Source organism: Rhinoderma darwinii, chromosome 3, assembly GCF_050947455.1.
Source record: "Rhinoderma darwinii isolate aRhiDar2 chromosome 3, aRhiDar2.hap1, whole genome shotgun sequence".
NCBI lineage: Eukaryota > Metazoa > Chordata > Amphibia > Anura > Rhinodermatidae > Rhinoderma > Rhinoderma darwinii.
In genome coordinates, this window is record NC_134689.1 from 3,769,000 (window position 1) to 3,788,222 (window position 19,223).

Sequence of the window (19,223 nt, forward strand, 5' to 3'; positions counted from 1 at the left end):
ATTCACTGAACCCGTGTCAACGGGGACCACAATCTGTTGATGCCAACCTCCATTCTTCAGGGCACTGCATTCAAGGACAACCCTCTTGGCTAATGGTAGATATCCGAGCCTGAAACGGGTTTTCTCATCTCGGCATTTATGGCATATCCACAGGATATACCATAAATGCTCAATAAACGCAGGTCCCACCTCTGGGGCCCGCCGCCACCTAGTTTGGCGCCCCCTGTCCGACCTTCGTTCGCTGGGCTCCGGCCACTGAATGACGAGGTGGACAGCGAAATGCGCTTTGCTAAACTGTTCCTGGAACTTGCTGTCGGCGCCCTGTAATAGCGGCAGAAGATAGGCCGGGGGTCCGGCTCTACAGATAGGTGGGAACCGGTTCTATTGGACATTTATGCCATATCCTGTGGATACCACCCTGTAACGGACCACTGGCTCTGTTGATGGCAGCCATTCTTCCAATGACCCTTCTCCAAACTTGAAAGCCCATCCACTCCAAAGGTGCCAACTTTCACCCATCTGTGCACACCACCCTCAGCAATCGAAAACACCATAACCAACCCCCTGCCACCCTCCATCCCCTTCTATGCCAACTTGCAGCCATCAGCAACCACCTGCTCAGGATGGAGATAAAAGTCGAAAGTGGTGCTTGCCAGTGCCACCGACGCCCGAGCCACATGGGAACCAGCAGTGATCGACCAGTCGATCGCGATCGATGAGTTGCCATCCCCTACTTTAAACCCCCAGCGATTTAAAAAATGAAGTGAATGGAGCTGTGTTCCCTGAACGGTGGAGACCTGGCAGCGCCGCTAAGCAGGGAATAAGCTAAAAGGATCTCCGTCCCGTCACTCTCATGATCATCAGTGGTCCCTAATAATGGTCCCTAATGCTATTTCTAAGGTAAACCTTTCCCTCCATTGACTTTTATAGGGACATAAACTTGACGGAAAAAGCACGTAAACCGCAGCGCAAGGCTCTGTTCACATCTGCGTCCTGGCTTCTTTATATAAAACGGGATGCAACGCCGGATCCGTTGTACGGCAAATACCACCGACACCCAATGTATATCATTAACTTAAAATGGGGTCCGTCAGGTTCGGCCACGGTGTCTGTGGATTTGACGGGAAGAATAGAACTGCATGCAGCGCTATTCTTCCCATCAAGAATCCGCTGCGGAGGCTTGAGCGCAAATGTGAACAAAGCCTAACCTGAAAAAGCGATTTCCAGCCACGTAGAAAAAGATATACTTAGCAAAATGTGGCGAAAAATGTAGTAAATGGCATGCGCCAATTTTATTATGGGATTTTATGTTTACAACACGGAACCGTTCACAATGGCCGCTGCTTTATTTTACACAAAACACAAACAAGAGCGATACGTGTCAGCGTAAAAATTCTGTCCACAAACATAAATAAATCATATGGCCGCTACTGCAGCGGCTAGAGCGTCGAAAAAAGTGTAAGTGTGTCTTTAACCGCCAAAACATCGGAAAAATCGAGTTCCACCAAAATGGTCGATAGAAAACGGATTTTCAGAGTATAAAACGCACTGTATGATAAAGACGTAAGAAAGTTTAAAAAAAAAATAAGAAAACAATGGCCGTCTCATCGAGACTCTGGAAGAAGTTTTACTTTCGTTTTACCTCAGATTTTCCTTGTGACTAAACATGAATAAAAATATAGAAGGCGTCTCAGCCGTTGACGTCATGCTCCCGAAAGAGAACATGTTAATTTGTGATCATAGGTCCCCCTGGAGAAGCCATGTTGTGTACGCCAATCTCATAGACAGTGAGCATGTGTGTTCTTCATAAACATGGCCGCCGCCCAAGAACAAGCCGCCTGATCTGCGAGGACATGTATGTATAGCTTCGTCCGAGTCTTCAAGATCCGTTTTTATGTTATATTCTCACGGTTCTCGTTGTAATTATCTCTACGTTTTATTGTGACTGTCAAATGGAGATCCCGGGCTTAAATTCTTAATACTGTTTCGGGGGTGAACCACATATCCCGTCAGGCTCGTCGGTATATTATTGGGAAATCACCGGTAAGTGCATGCTGGGAGTTGTAGTTTTTGTGCTCGCTGTCATGAAATCAGTGACTTTAGAAGCTGACGGGCGCAGTCACTCGTGTGAGTCTCAGTTTTGGCTCTTTTGGGAAAGTTCCTTATGGGGTGAGAGGAAAGTGCAGCCCTGTCTGGTGCATGGTGGTGCGGGTCTAGCAGGTGGTGAGGTATCGTGGCAGTGCCAGTCCAGCAGGAAGGGAGGTGTTAGTAATGCCGGTCTAGCAGGGGGTCCAGTATTATGGCAGTGCCAGTCTAGCAGGGGGGATGTTTTCAGTGCGAGTCTAGCAGGGGGGGAGGTGTTGGCAGTGCCAGTCTAGCAGGGGGTGTTGGCAGTGCCAGTCCAGCAGGAAGGGAGGTGTTAGTAATGCCGGTCTAGCAGGGGGTCCAGTATTATGGCAGTGCCAGTCTTGCTAGGGTGTGAGCTGGTGGCAGTGCCAGTCTAGGGAGGGGGGGTGTTGTCAGTGCCAGTCTAGCAGGGGGTCAAGTCTTATGGCAGTGCCAGTCTAGCAGGAGGTGTGTTGGCTGTGCCAGTCTAGCAGGGTGTGTATTGGCTGTGCCAGTCTAGCAGGGGGGGTGTTGGCAGTGCCAGTCTAGCAGGGGGTGTGTTGGCTGTGCCAGTCTAGCAGGGGGGGTGTTGGCAGTGCCAGTCTAGCAGGGGGTGTTGGCTGTGCCAGTCTAGCAGGGGGGGGTGTTGGCAGTGCCAGTCTAGCAGGGGGTGTTGGCTGTGCCAGTCTAGCAGGGGGTGTTGGCTGTGCCAGTCTAGCAGGGGGTGTTGGCTGTGCCAGTCTAGCAGGGGGGGTGTTGGCTGTGCCAGTCTAGCAGGGGGGTGTTGGCTGTGCCAGTCTAGCAGGGGGACAAGTATTATGGCTGTGCCAGTCTAGCAGGGGGGGTGTTGGCTGTGCCAGTCTAGCAGGGGGGGTGTTGGCTGTGCCAGTCTAGCAGGGGGTCAAGTCTTATGGCAGTGCCAGTCTAGCAGGGGGGGTGTTGGCTGTGCCAGTCTAGCAGGGGGTGTTGGCTGTGCCAGTCTAGCAGGGGGTGTTGGCTGTGCCAGTCTAGCAGCGGGGGGGGGGGGTGTTGGCTGTGCCAGCCTAGCAGGGGGTCAAGTATTATGGCAGTGCCAGTCTAGCAGGGGGTGTTGGCAGTGCCAGTCTAGCAGGGGGGTGTTGGCTGTGCCAGTCTAGCAGGGGGGGGTATTGGCTGTGCCAGTCTAGCAGGGGGGGTGTTGGCTGTGCCAGTCTAGCAGGGGGTGTTAGCAGTGCCAGTCTAGCAGGGGGGGTGTTGGCAGTGCCAGTCTAGCAGTGGGGTGTTGACAGTGCCATTCTAGCAGTGGGTGTTGGCAGTGCCAGTCTAGCAGGGGGTGTTGGCAGTGCCAGTCTATCAGGGGGTGTTGGCAGTGCCAGTCTAGCAGGGGGTGTTGGCAGCGCCAGTCTAGCAGGGGGGTGTTGGCAGCGCCAGTCTAGCAGGGGGGTGTTGGCAGTGCCAGTCTAGCAGGGGGAGGTGTTGGCAGTGCCAGTCTAGCAGGGGGGTGTTGGCAGTGCCAGTCTAGCAGGGGGGATGTTGGCAGTGCCAGTCTAGCAGGGGGGGGGGGTGTTGGCAGTGCCAGTCTAGCAGGGGGGGGTGTTGGCAGTGCCAGTCTAGCAGGGGGGGTGTTGGCAGTGCCAGTCTAGCAGGGGGGGGTGTTGGCAGTGCCAGTCTAGCAGGGGGGGGGGTGTTGGCAGTGCCAGTCTAGCAGGGGGGGGTGTTGGCAGTGCCAGTAATACATTATAAAGTTTTGCCAATTCTTTTGCTGGATTTTGACAGTTTTTCTCCTTTTCCAGGACATCTTTATGCTGATTGCTGACAATGGGCGCCCGCGTTGGTTGGCAGCGGGTTTTTTCCAGGCTGGTGAAGAAGAGATTATTATCAGGTTGGCCCCAAGAAGTATCACCCACTGTGCCACCCCCAGGAGTGCGAGGATTATCAGCGTCTAATGTGAGTATCACCCCCAACAAGTCTGAGAGCAAAGTGGCAGCAAGTGTCGTCCTGACTGACGGGCGCACGGTGGGCACCCCAGGACGTCCTATAAACGACCTTACTGACGGGTTCTGTCCTGACACCAGCGCAGCAGAGGGGAGACTAATGTAGGGGAAGAGGATCATAAAGCTCAATCATTGCGTCGTGTTCTGCAGCTTTCTAATATATTCTGTGTTCCAATTTCTCACCATTTGTAAGAACTGTGATTGCTGTCAGTGAATAGGAACAGCAGCCCGAAAACCTACACTACCGTTCAAAAGTTTAGGGTCACTTAGAAATTTCCTTATTTTTGCAAGAAAAGCCCAGTTTTTTTCAATGAAGATCACATTAGATTAATCAGAATTCCACTCTATACATTGTTAATGTGCTAAATGACTATTCTAGCTGCAAACGTCTGGTTTTTAATGCAATATCTACATAGGTGTATAGAGGCCCATTTCCAGCAACCATCACTCCAGTGTTCTAATGGTACATTGTGTTTGCTAACTGTCTTAGAAGGCTAATGGATGATTAGAAAACACTTGAAAACCCTTGTGCAATTATGTTAGCACCGCTGTAAACAGTTTTGCTGTTTAGAGGAGCTATAAAACTGACCTTCCTTTGAGCTAGTTGAGAATCTGGAGCATTACATTTGTGGCTTCGATTAAACTCTCAAAATGGCTAGAAAAAGAGAGCTTTCATGTGAAACTCGACAGTCTATTCTCGTTCTTAGAAATGAAGGCTATTCCATGCGAGAAATTGCCAAGAAACTGAAGATTTCCTACAACGGTGTGCATTACTCCCTTCAGAGGACAGCACAAACAGGATCTAACCAGAGTAGAAAGAGAAGTGGGAGGCCCCGCTGCACAACTGAGCAACAAGACAAGTACATTAGAGTCTCTAGTGTGAGAAATAGACGCCTCACAGGTCCTCAACTGGCAGCTTCATTAAATAGTACCCGCAAAACGCCAGTGTCAACGTCTACAGTGAAGAGGCGACTCCGGGATGCTGGCCTTCAGGGCAGAGTGGCAAAGAAAAAGCCATATCTGAGACTGGCTAATAAAAGGAAAAGATTAATATGGGCAAAAGCTCAGACATTGGACAGAGGAAAATTGGAAAAAAGTGTTATGGACGGACGAATGGAAGTTTGAGGTGTTTGGATCACACAGAAGAACATTTGTGAGACGCAGAACAACTGAAAAGATGCTGGAAGAGCGCCGGACGCCATCTGTCAAGCATGGTGGAGGTCATGTGATGGTCTGGGGTAAAGGGGGAGATTTGTACAAGGTAAAAGGGATTGTGAATAAGGAAGGCGATCACTCCGCAACGCCATGCCATACCCTGTGGACAGCGCTTGATTGGAGCCAATTTCATCCTACAACAGGACAATGACCCAAAGCACCTCCAAATGATGCCAGAACTATTTAGGGAAGAAGCCGGCAGCCGGTATTCTATCTGTAATGGAGTGGCCAGCGCAGTCACCAGATCTCACCCCCATAGAGCTGTTGTGGGAGGAGCTTGACCGTATGGCACGCAAGAAGTGCCCATCAAGCCAATCCAACTTGTGGGAGGGGCTTCTGGAAGCATGGGGGGGGGGGAATGTCTCCCGATGACCTCAGCAAATTAACAGCTCGAATGCCAAAGGTCTGCAATGCTGGAATTGCTGCAAATGGAGCGACCAAAGCAAAGTCTGAAGGAGAAAATCATTATTTCTAACCTTGTCAATGTCTGGACTGGATTTTCTGGTCATTTTGCAACTCATTTGATAAATATAAGTGTGAGTTTTCATGGAAACCACAAAATTGTCTGGGTGACCCCAAACTTATGAACGGTAGTGTATTTGTTACAACTGTATCCAGTCTAGACAATCCTCTGTGAGCGATACGACCTGGATTCCAGACTGATACATTTCACCTGCGCTGATACATTGTAACAAACCATCCGGACATAAATTCTCGGCAGTGAAAGGGTTGATGGATTTATTATTCTGCTGCTGTGATTTTTGGGATGTTTGACCCTGAACTTTCACGTCTTTCAGTCGCCTCCGAGCTTCGGCCTGTTGTTTGACATAGATGGGGTGCTGGTCAGAGGCAGAAATCCTATACCCGGGGCTGCCGAAGCTTTTAGGAAGTTGCTGGACCACAATGGGAAGCTGGCGGTGCCCGTCGTGTTTGTGACTAATGCCAGCAATTGCTTGCGCCAGGAGAGAGCGACGGAGCTGAGCAGAGTGCTGGGCATCGAGGTAAGAACCGCCATCGTGTATATTGTACGTGAAACCGCGCTCCGGAATTGTTCGCTCCGAGAAGTCAATAGAGCGCTGTGAGGGATTGTTTTTCGCAGGAGGAGCTTTCGTTTCTATCGCCACCATTTGTAGTTCCATATAATGTACTGGGAAACGTAAAAAAATGTTGTGGGGTGGAATTGGAAAAAACTGCGACTCCTCCATTGGCTTCGTTTTTACGGCTTTCGCCGTGCGGTAAAAACAACAACTTCACTTTATTCCGCGGCTCAATACGATTACGGCGATACCAAGTTTATATGTTTTTTTTTATGTTTTGCTACTTTTACAAAGAAAAAACTTTTTTTGTTAAAAAGTAAATGTTTTGTGTCGCCGCATTCTGAGAGACGGAACTTTGTTATTTTCTCGTCGGTTTTGCGGTGTGAGCGCTTGTGCTTTGCGGGACGAGCTGTCGTTTTTATTGGTACCATTTTTCGGTACATACGACTTTTTGATCACTTTATAAACTTATTTTTGTTATTTTCGATTTTACATTAGAGGCAAAACGGGAAAAAGTTTTTTTTTTTGTTTTTTTTTACTTCTAATATTATTTTATTTTTTGACTACTGAAAACTTTATTTAACAATTTTTTACACTTTTATTGGTCCTCCCAGGGGATATGAACCAGCGATCGCAGTGTATTGTAATTTTTACAGGCATACCTGGCGGTTTCATTAGGCCCCCTGGGATGCTATGACAACCATCGGCACCCCGCGATCGCATTGCTGGCGGGGGCGACGGGCTGACGGAAGGGGGCCACCCCTCTCTTTCTAACGGCTTAGATGCCACTGTTGCTATTGACCGCGGCATCTAAGTGGTTAAACGGCCAGGTTCAGAGCGATCCCTGTTCCTGGCCGTTAGTGCGAGGTGTCTGGTGTAATACCCAGCGGCGTATAGCCCGCTCCATACTCCAACCCCCACACCAGGTCGTGCAGTTACGTCCAGGTGCGTGAAGGGGTTAATGTGACTGTCATGCGACCGATTTGCAATTCATTGTCCTGTATATTCTCCCCTCAGGTCTCTGCTGATCAGGTCATCCTGGCCCACAGTCCGCTGCGAATGTTTCATCAGTTCCAGGATAAGTGCGTCCTCGTGTCTGGTCAGGGTCCGGTGGACGACGTCGCCAAGGAGTATCCTCATATCTATGGCTGGGGGTGTGTGTTCTCTTATACGTCCCATTACAGGTCCCCTATAGATTAGGGCATCTTCTCAGAACTGACTTAAAGTGGCCGCACACCTTAGACGTATGTCGGCTGAACCCATCAACGGGAGCGGCCGACCATCTAATGTGTATGGCGGAGTCCCGACTCTTCCCTGATGTCGGGGGGGGGGGGGGGGGATTCCAACATGCCCGATCCTTTTGTTTGCAAGGAGATAAGCTGCTGCCAGAAGAGTCTGGCAGCGGCTTATCTCTCTACGTATTGATCGCGCGTGCGTTTGATTGTTCGGCCTGCAGCTATATGAAGTGTATGGCGCCAATGCATCAGATGCATCCGCAAAATGCCTCCCCCCCCCCCCCCCCCCGGAGGTGCCAGTCAGGCCAGAATAAGCGCCCCCTCTTTTTTACCGCATAGGTAGGAGATGGAGTCCTGTCACCCCGATGTTTCTCTACTTCTATAAATGTCTTTCTGTTCGAACTCCTTGACCGTCCGCAGCCTGGGCTTCAAGAACGCGGTGACGATTGAAGCTGTGAGGAAGGCGTACCCGCTGCTGGACATGGTGGACGAGAGTCGTAGGCCGAGCAGCGACGTGAGTATAAATATGACCTGACCCGCGTGTGATGGTTATTTCTGTGTCTGATTATCATAAACTTCACAAGTCTGTGGCAGCGATCGCCAACTACTGCAGGACTACAACTCCCAGCGGGCATTGACAGTCAGACGGGACGCTGTTGTTTTTGGAAGACCACGTGGAGCTCGAGACATTACAAATGTGCAGTTTACATTCCCATCACCAGGGGCGCTGTTCAGTGGCGGTCTGACGGGACGTTGGGGGCATCTTTCCGGTGGCGTAACTTGAAGCTCCGGGGCCTTAATGCAAAATGTGTAACAGCGTCTCCACCTTCTATGTGCCATGTATAATACTGGGGTCCTATGTGGCAAAGGGGCCTTTGTGCCCGGGTGCCACTTCTGCCTCTGCACCCCCTATAGTTACCGCGTCTTTCAATGGCTGCCATTGTGACCAGTACTTTAATGTTATGTCCCAGTGAACCGGGACCTGTTCCCCCTAAATAACCTAAATACATAGGGGCTCAGAGAGGTGGCGCCGTATCAGAAGGACTCCCCTTTCTATGCCCTGAGCCATGTAGGCGATTTCTATTGCAACATTTTTTATTGTATTTCTTATTTAGTCTTCATATATATGAGTGTATGTGTATATATATATATAACTGAGGCCGATATGTTCCAGGATAAAGTCGTGCAAGGGTTAACATTCGTTTTCTCTCTGCAGGTCACGGTCCGTGTGAAGCTTCCAGCCATAGAAGGTGAGGTTAGATCTGATCTTGTTTCTAGTCGTTAATCGTTTGCAGGAACGGGCCCCGTCCGCTATAAATAAAGCGCAATCGTTGTATAATAAAAAGTTCTGCAACTTTCTAGTAGACTTTGCGTTTCATTTCCTCATCATCTGCTTGCTGTCAGTGAATAAGTACACTTCAGAAGCTGAAGACCCGTCCAGATGATGTTCTCCTGACGCGGGTGCGTGGCTCGTCACGGTGGCTCTCCCCGCACCCGGGTCAGCCGGTCAGGATCAAGAAAAGTTTTCAGCCTCTGGAGGTAAAGAAGATGGCTTCTATTCTCTACAGCAAGCAGGAATCTGGTGAGTAATTGAAATGCAAAGTATATTAGAAGGTTGACGAACGTCACTCATAGCGTTTTTCTTGGCGTTTTCGTTGCGGTCAAAATCACTGCGGCCATACGTTACTTTAAAGGCCTTTTTTATGTGTTTGGGCAGTCGAAAGATTTTTTTAAATAAAGTTTTATCAAACATTGTGTTTTGTTTTAGCGCTGCAGCTTCTATGTATCCGTAATACAGAGAAGCTTCATGACGCCGCTGTCATCTGAATCGGTGAGCTGGACTGACGGCGGCTCCTGTGAGTCTCTGACAGTCGGTATTCGGGTTAGATTGAGTGTCCGAGGCGCACAGGAGTTTTGGTTTGTGGTGTTTTTTTCCCATAGGCTCCTCTATAGTAAAGAAAAAAAAGTTCTATCCTCCGTTATTTAGATATCGCTGCCGTGATATTTGGCGCCCGATATGTAAATGACCCCCTGAACCATCAATGGGGCGATTATTTTATTGTAATTGGTAGGGTGGGCGTGTTACTTATCGCTCTGATGCTGTCCAATCAGCTACTGACAGTGTGAGAGCGGCTCGTGCTGTGTGATCTCTCTGGCGAGATCACACAGTCCTGTCGTTCTGCAGAGAGCGTGCGCGCGCCCTCGCGCATGCGCGCACATCACCGACGGGAGACGAGGAGAAGATCTACACAAACCTGGCTGTGAGTAGATCTTCTTCTCGTCTTCTGTTCCGCGGCGGCGGGAGTGCTGTCGGGAGCGGCGACGTCAGAGATGTGTGTGCGGGCGCGCGTGCACGCCCTCTGCAGAACGACCAGACTGCGATCTCGCGAGAGAGATCACACAGCACGAGCCGCTCTCGCACGGTCCGTAGCTGATTGGACAGTGTCAGAGTGATAAGTAACACCCCCCCTGACATTTAGAAAAAAAGAAACGCCCCATTGACGGTTCAGGAGGTTATTTACATATCGGGCGCCAAATATAACCGAAGCGATATCTAAATAACGGAGGTTTGTGCAGCGGCGACTATCACACGGTACACTCCGCTACACACGAATGGGCAGGTGAACGAGTGTCCCATCTTTAGGAAAAACAGGGTGGCATAGCCCCCCACTGCAACAATGGGGACCGGCGGCCATCTTTTTCCACAGCAGAGGCCACAGCGCACCTCAACCCTATTCATCGCCGTTCTGAAATTTCCACAACCTGCTGTGGACGTGACGTTGATGTTGTTACTTGTATGGAGTTTGTATTGTGTTGAGCGTGTGATAGAGAACGCCCTGTTGTCATCTCGCAGCCGTTGTCTTGTTGGGGGAGCCGGTGCGGTGGGAGACCAGCCTGCAGCTGATCCTGGATATACTGCTGAGCGGAGGGAGGCCGGCAGAGTGGGGCACTCAGGTGCCATATCCGCACATCCCCATATTGGCTTGTAATATGGATCTGCTCTGGATGGCTGAAGCTCAGATGCCCAGGTCAGTAGAAAGGAACTCGTCCTGTACAGAAAGATCATACAACATGTTTCATTCAATTATGGTATTTCCAGTGTTTGAGATTCGCAGTATTATAAACAGCCACCAGGAGGCAGCATTTCACAGAAGTCTATGGGGAGCAGTACATTTTACAAACAGTGCTGTTTACTCTTCCACCACTAGGGGCTGTTCTGTATAGGACTCGAAATATTGTCATTTCTAACCCGTCAGTTCTGATTTTTAGATGATAATAATAATAATAATCTTATATAGCGCCAACATATTCCGCAGCACTTTACAATTTAGAGTGGACATGAAACAAACAATATCAGACATTACATAGTGACAAAGTTCATTTACAATTCAAATCTGGGGAGTGAGGACCCTGCTCGCAAGAGCTTACAATCTATGAGGAGAAGAGTGAGGACCCTGATCACAAGAGCTTACAATCTATGAGGAGAAGAGTGAGGACCCTGATCACAAGAGTTTACAATCTATGAGGACATAAGGGAGACACAAAGTGTAACAGTGTTTGTTCTGTACAATGGTCCGGCCATTTTTATACACATGCGGTGGTAACATAAAGCTGCATGAGCCGGTCACCAGCCACTATCCGTGTATGACGGACATGAAGAGAAGGAGTGTGAGGGAATCTTATTCTGATGACTAATCTAACTGGAGGGCCATGAAAAGGAGTCAGATTAGGGAATGTTATAGGCCTGTCTAAATAGATGTGTTTTCAGGGCACGTTTAAAACTGTGGATATTGGGAATTAATCTGATTGTCTGGGGTAGCGCATTCCAGAGGACGGGTGCAGCACGAGAGAAATCCTGGAGACGGTAGTGGGAGGTTCGGATTATGGAGGATTTTAATCTAAGGTCGTTGGCAGAACGTAGAGCCCGAGTAGTAGACAGAGATGAGGGAGGAGATGTAAGGAGGTGCAGCACTGGGGAGAGCGTCGTGGGGGAGAGGAAGAAGTTTGAATTTTATTCTGAAGGGGATGGGCAACCAGTGCAGTGACTGGCACAGGGTAGAGGCGTTGGTGTAGCGGTGTAGTGATTGGCACGGGGTAGAGGCATTGGTGTAGTGACTGGCACAGGGTAGAGGTGTTGGTGTAGTGACTGGCACAGGGTAGAGGTGTTGGTGTAGTGACTGGCACAGGGTAGAGGTGTTGGTGTAGTGACTGGCACAGGGTAGAGGCGTTGGTGTAGCGGTGTAGTGATTGGCACAGGGTAGAGGCATTGGTGTAGTGACTGGCACAGGGTAGAGGTGTTGGTGTAGTGATTGGCACAGGGTAGAGGCGTCGGTGTAGTGATTGGCACAGGGTAGAGGCGTCGGTGTAGCGGTCGGTCAGAAAGATGAGCCTGATTACGGAGGAGGCTGATTCTCTGATACTTTCCTATTATCTGGATCGTTCTCATCTTTGTTTCTCGGCGCAGGTTTGGTCACGGCACATTTCTACTTTGCTTGGAAACTTTATACCATAAAATCACCGGGCGAGAGCTGCGGTACGAGGCTCTGATTGGTAAACCCAGCCCTGTGACCTATGGATTTGCCGAGCAGCTGATTGTGAGCCAGGCGAGGGCGCGCAGGTGGAGCAGCCCTGTCCGGACGCTGTATGCCATCGGGTGAGTCTTTTTTCCGGTATGGAGAGAAATGATCGATCTCCATGCTGGTTTTTATGCCGAGTTGTTGAATTACAGTCGGGATCAAAGACTAAAAATAGAATTTACCAACGTAAGATTTCATTCTGATTCTGCCCTTTTTATCCCAATGTTCTGCTTTAGGGATAATCCGATGGCTGACATATATGGCGCCAATCTTTACAACCGCTGTCTGCAGAGCCAAAGAGGAGAATCTCCGGCCACCCGTCCGCACAGCTGTCAATCAATCCTGGTGTGCACCGGCGTGTATAGCAATCAGGGCGAGGTGCCCAGCGACCCACAAGAGTGTGTGACGCAGACCGTCTTCCATGGACACCGGGACTTTAAATTTGACCCCAGTCTGGTGGAGGCGTCTTATGTGGTGCAAGATGTCGGAGAGGCTCTGGAGCTGATATTGAAGAAGGAGGGATGGGGGTCCCGACCTGGGGGTGTCGGTGATGTCACTCAGCCCCAATAATTCCAGTGACCGGTTCTCCATATCAGGGATTTTGTAGATTTTTTTTGGATGTGCCTTCTGTGAATCCTGATGACTCCTCGTCCGCCCGTCTATCAGGATGATTGAGATACTTTATATTATCATGTATACACAGGGTAGACTGGGACGAGCCCACCTCACTTAAAGGGGGTTTCCAGTTTTATGTAAATGCGGCGTGATCATTGTATGAAACGTTCTGCAACTTTTTAACAGTATTGGTGTTTCAATCCCTTACAATTGTCAAGACCACTGCTTGCTGTCAATGAAGGAAACTAGAACTTGTACAGACCTAATGTTCCTCACAGTTGAGGGTTTCTTACAGTCATATCCAGTCTGGACAATCCTCCGGGAGGTAAACACTGCAGCACATATCTCTCTCCTGATGGTTTGTCGCAATGTATCAGTGGAGTCCAACCGGTTTAGCCCACAGAGGATTTTTTTTTAGACTGGATACAATTGTAACAAAGCTTCGGCTGTGAGAAATATTACGTCTGTATGGCCTTTGGATGTAAACATGAATGTTCTAAATCACTGACAGCAAGCAGAGATCTTGCAGACATCTATGGTGGAGAAGTGAAACACAAAGTCTATTAGAAAGTTCATTATTTACATGGGACTGTGAGGCGCTCTGTGGTCACGATGAATCCTCTGCGCTGACCGCTCCAGGTGTGGGCCCCGTGGTCTGTACGGGCCCCATAGATTCGGGTCCTCGCTGTGTAAATCTATTTTAATGTAATATTTTAAAATCTATTTATTGCTTCTTTACCTCAGCAGCGAAATCCAGAGACTGATAATGTGCGGAGATAGAGCGGTAGAATATTTACATCAGAATGACTGTCTGATAATCCAGAATGTCTGATAATCCAGAATGTCTGATAATCCAGAATGTCTGATAATCCAGAATGTCTGATAATCCGGCACCTGATGATTTTAAAGCCTGAATAAAAAATATCTACTTTATTGTCAGCATTTTCTTAATAATTCCTGTCCTGTCTGTGGCGCGTAAATTAATTCTATGGGGAAAACGGGAAAATACATGAAAAATCCCCGCTTTGTCGCTGCACGCCTGTCATAGGGATCCGGTCGGATCGGACACATCCAGTGGGCGTCTATGACCGCCGGTGAACACGTGACCGTCCTATGTGTTCCAGGAATCCGCAGTCTATAATGCGCTGCTGGTTAAGAATTTGTACTCGGCACACCTTGCTTGTGTTACAAAAATATATTTTTATTTTTATTATGGATGCCAGAGGCTGTATGTGCGACGTCGACGTTTCGGTCAGACAGACCTTCGTCGGGCACTAGAGAAATGTACAATTGATTAGATCATGGCATGGGTATAGGAGAACTATCACTTAAGATTTACATGATAACATCATAAAACATGTCATATAGGTGAAAAAACAGAGCGTATAACTGGGTCAATTCAAACAAAGTACACCTAACACATAGGACTATGAAATAAACGTGAAAATTAAAATCAAAAACGAAAACAAAAACAAAAACGAGGAAACAGAGACCTGGATCCCATGTACATGCAACACATCAGGGAATGTACCATATGGCTATGGAGAGAAATCTTTTGTCTAGGAAACTCATAATTTGGACGATACGAATCGTTGTGCGCGCACAAGGCGCGGTGGAATCACATGATGATCTATGGTACTGATTTAAGGCATAAATATAGATACGGTCGTCATATTTTACGGACAATATGGAGGTACAACTCAGGTATACACAATGCAGGTATATATAATGCAGAAATAAACACAGAATGCATCACTGAAGAAAACATGGACATAGACATGTCATATAGAAGCGACCAGAAGGTGGAGACAAATAGATGATACAGGTGAAATAGCGGGGGTGTAGTACCCTAAACATCTTCAGATGATGTGTATCTTACCTGAGCCGTGCTGGGGACTGGATCGGTACAAAATGATGCGTGTATAGCGCTGCTGTGGTCAGTAACCGGCGGCTTACCGCTCTGGTCAGAGCGGTAAGCCGCCGGTTACTGACCACAGCAGCGCTATACACGCATCATTTTGTACCGATCCAGTCCCCAGCACGGCTCAGGTAAGATACACATCATCTGAAGATGTTTAGGGTACTACACCCCCGCTATTTCACCTGTATCATCTATTTGTCTCCACCTTCTGGTCGCTTCTATATGACATGTCTATGTCCATGTTTTCTTCAGTGATGCATTCTGTGTTTATTTCTGCATTATATATACCTGCATTGTGTATACCTGAGTTGTACCTCCATATTGTCCGTAAAATATGACGACCGTATCTATATTTATGCCTTAAATCAGTACCATAGATCATCATGTGATTCCACCGCGCCTTGTGCGCGCACAACGATTCGTATCGTCCAAATTATGAGTTTCCTAGACAAAAGATTTCTCTCCATAGCCATATGGTACATTCCCTGATGTGTTGCATGTACATGGGATCCAGGTCTCTGTTTCCTCGTTTTTGTTTTTGTTTTCGTTTTTGATTTTAATTTTCACGTTGATTTCATAGTCCTATGTGTTAGGTGTACTTTGTTTGAATTGACCCAGTTATACGCTCTGTTTTTTCACCTATATGACATGTTTTATGATGTTATCATGTAAATCTTAAGTGATAGTTCTCCTATACCCATGCCATGATCTAATCAATTGTACATTTCTCTAGTGCCCGACGAAGGTCTGTCTGACCGAAACGTCGACGTCGCACATACAGCCTCTGGCATCCATAATAAAAATAAAAATATATTTTTGTAACACAAGCAAGGTGTGCCGAGTACAAATTCTTAACCTATACCCGGGTTGGGACCCTACCTCGAGCACCCAAAGAAACCAGTGCCATCTGAACACAACCATATAATGCGCTGCTGTTATGGGGCGGTCAGAGCGGGAGCGCGGGATCTGCTGCCCGGAAATTAAAGGGATTTTCCTGTTTTATTTGAATCGAGTTCAAACATGAGAACCGCTTCTAATACAACATATGGACGTCTTAGAGGGGGGTTCTCGGGTCAAGACCCCTCTATTAGGCAGGGTAGAGAATAACTCCCACTCCGGAGGACCCCGTGCGATCACGTAGCACTACATTCCTTCCACCTGCGGCTGCCGCCCTATAACTGCCGATTGCCAGGAAAATAACGGCGGTTGTTGCAACGCAAAGAATGAAAATTCGCGGCTAACCTTCACGCCAAAATCAAGAGCGGATTATACCACGGATTTTGTGGCCGGTTCCACAAGGTCTTTTTTTTTTACGTGTGAACATAACCTAAAAGGGGCCATACATGAGCCACCGGTGAGAGGTGATAAGGTGGTTGGAGGAGATGGGCGGACGCCATGAGATAGAGAAGAGAGGAGGCGGCCGTGGGCAGAGCGGGGGCACCTGGAGATTATATACGGGTTTGTAGCTTAATAATCGTTCCATTTATATATGAGGGAAATCGTCACCGGGCGTACGCACCATTTATGTCTTGGTCAGTGGAAGGACGGGGGAGGGAGAGATACCTATAGATTTTGTAGGCTGATGTTAGCAGCTGGGGGAGGGGGCACTATAGGGGGAGCAGTTATATAAAGGGACAGCACTGCTATACATGGGACATGGTATTTTGGGGACCCTGTTACACATTTTCAATTGGGGACCAGAAGCTTCAAGTAACTGTCCTGCCGGGACGCATATTGAGGTTCAGCCACTGAGGCCTCGGTGATCGCCGCTCCTCTTCCCCATTGCGGGTGTTATGTCATTTCTACAATATTAACCCTTTACTTCTATCATCAATCATTCATGTCCGTAGTCTCCAACCTGCAACCCATTAGCTGTTACAAAACTACAACTCCCAGCATGTCCTGGCAGCCTCCAGCTTGAGAGCCGCTGACTTACATAATAAATCAACATGAAACATTAAAGGGAAAATTATCATATTTGATGCAATTACATGCCATAGACGGGGGCAGCGCAGCTGCAGGGTGACTAGATCGGGGGCAGCGCAGCTACAGGGTGACTAGACGGGGGCAGCGCAGCTGCAGGGTGACTAGATGGGGGGCAGCGCAGCTACAGGGTGACAAGATGGGGGCAGCACAGCTGCAGGGTGACTAGATGGGGGCAGCACAGCTGCAGGGGGACTAGATGGGGGCAGCGCAGCTACAGGGTGACTAGATGGGGGCAGCACAGCTGCGGGGTGACTAGATGGGTGGCAGCGCAGCTACAGGGGGACTAGATGGGGGCAGCACAGCTGCAGGGTGACTAGATGGGGGGCAGCGCAGCTACAGGGTGACTAGATGGGGGCAGCACAGCTGCAGGGTGACTAGATGGGGGCAGCACAGCTGCAGGGGGACTAGATGGGGGCAGCACAGCTGCAGGGTGACTAGATGGGGGCAGCGCAGCTACAGGGTGACTAGATGGGGGCAGCACAGCTGCAGGGTGACTAGATGGGGGGCAGCACAGCTACAGGGTGACTAGATGGGGGCAGCACAGCTGCAGGGTGACTAGATGGGGGCAGCGCAGCTACAGGGTGACTAGATGGGGGCAGCTCAGCTGCAGGGTGACTAGATGGGGGCAGCACAGCTGCAGGGTGACTAGATGGGGGAAGCACAGCTGCAGGGTGACTAGATGGGGGCAGCACAGCTGCGGGGTGACTAGATGGGGGCAGCACAGCTGCAGGGGGACTAGATGGGGCAGCGCAGCTACAGGGTGACTAGATGGGGGCAGCACAGCTACAGGGTGACTAGATGGGGGGCAGCACAGCTGCAGGGTGACTAGATGGGGGCAGCACAGCTGCAGGGTGACTAGATGGGGGGCAGCACAGCTGCAGGGTGACTAGATGGGGGCAGCGCAGCTGCAGGGTGACTAAATGGGGGAAGCGCAGCTGCGGGGTGACTAGATGGGGGCAGCACAGCTGCAGGGTGACTAGATGGGGGCAGCACAGCTGCGGGGTGACTAGACGGGGGGCAGCACAGCTGGGGGGTGACTAGACGGGGGGCAGCACAGCTGCGGGGTGACTAGATGGGGGAAGCACAGCTGCAGGGTGACTAGATGGGGGCAGCACTGCTGCAGGGTGACTAGACGGGGGGCAGCACAGCTGCGGGGTGACTAGACGGGGGGCAGCACAGCTGCGGGGTGACTAGACGGGGGCAGCACAGCTGCAGGGTGACTAGACGGGGGCAGGGTCAGACATCCAGACCATCTACTATAGTGACCAGTTCTGTCTGAATAGATGTGTTTGTCATCCTATAGAAGATGTAAGAGCAGAAGGAGGTGGTCAGAGCTGCTGAGACGTGTAGTCCGGCACACAATGTGGATGTTTATGTGCTCTGTATATGTGCTGCTTGGATGTCGTGCTATATAATATGTGGCTCTGCTCTATATACATTGTAACTCTGCTCGATACATTGTAGCGCTCTCCTCCCCCCTGCAGTCTCCTCCTCTCACCACTAGGGGGTGGCAGAGCTGTAACTCATTCATTCGGCCGCAGAGAAGGAGCCGCTGCTGCTCCCCGGCTGTTCGTTATCCCGGTTACCGGGGCCCCTGAGCAGTGTCCCCGGGATCCTGAGGGCCCTTGAACCCTGTGCATCCTCCGGTGATATTAGCGATCATTCCCGGGATGTCACATCTTCCAGCCTGCAGCCTCTTCCGGGTGTTACACCCTCATCTGCACCCCCAGGTCAGTGCACCCCCTGCACCCTAATAACTGGACTGATGGACGGGGTGAAGCCTCTGCTGTCTACTACCTCCTAGCAGCTGTGCCTCCTCTATCTACTATCTCTGTAATCAGCCCTATTACCCAGCATCACTGCCAGCTGTCACCCCATACACCCACAGCTGTCACCCCATACACCCACAGCTGTCACCCCATACACCCACAGCAGTCAGTCACCCCATACACCCACAGCAGTCACCCCATACACCCACAGCAGTCACCCTATACACCCACAGCAGTCACCCCATACACCCACAGCAGTCACCCTATACACCCACAGCAGTCACCCTATACACCCACAGCAGTCACCCTATACACCCACAGCAGTCACCCCATACACCCACAGCAGTCACCCTATACACCCACAGCAGTCAGCCCATACACCCACAGCAGTCACCCCATACACCCACAGCAGTCACCCTATACACCCACAGCAGTCACCCTATCCCCAGTGCACCTCAAACCCTGCTCCACTACTGGCACCATAGACCTCCATACCCCCCTGTGCCAGTTACTTTACTACCCACATAACCCAACCCTGGTGACCCACAGATATTACTGTCCACATACTTCATATCTGATGATGTACAAGGTGCACCCCATTATTTACCTGGTTCTGATGATTTTTAGGGCCTAGGCACACCCCTTTATTAGTGCACCCTCTTTATTTCCCAAATATTTCATGTCCGGATTCACCCCGGCATTGGTGCACCCCAATATTCCCCCTAGACCTTATTCTCATTAGGGGATTGATCATTTTTCACTTTGGATCCAATGCATCCCCCTTGGCTG

General features: G+C 49.7%; 1 protein-coding gene across 4 annotated transcripts; it reads left to right on the forward strand.

Annotated features, from left to right (window-relative positions):
* The first annotated feature begins 1,759 nt into the window (after nt 1–1,759).
* HDHD5 (haloacid dehalogenase like hydrolase domain containing 5) lies at nt 1,760–13,691 on the forward strand. 4 transcript variants are annotated; one of them, XM_075855694.1, is made up of 9 exons: nt 1,760–1,855; nt 3,879–4,032; nt 6,092–6,295; nt 7,349–7,485; nt 7,987–8,080; nt 8,783–8,816; nt 10,421–10,595; nt 12,032–12,220; nt 12,380–13,691. In XM_075855694.1, the coding sequence occupies exons 2-9, from the start codon at nt 3,904–3,906 to the stop codon at nt 12,711–12,713; spliced, it is 1,296 nt and encodes a 431-aa protein (XP_075711809.1). In that variant the 5' UTR covers nt 1,760–1,855; nt 3,879–3,903; the 3' UTR covers nt 12,714–13,691. The 4 variants fall into 4 exon arrangements, with proteins under 4 accessions (XP_075711809.1, XP_075711807.1, XP_075711810.1 ...); XM_075855692.1 differs by lacking the exon at nt 1,760–1,855 and adding an exon at nt 1,872–2,043; XM_075855695.1 differs by lacking the exon at nt 1,760–1,855 and adding an exon at nt 1,874–2,043 and having other exon boundaries at nt 7,349–7,461.
* Nucleotides 13,692–19,223: the final 5,532 nt, after the last annotated feature.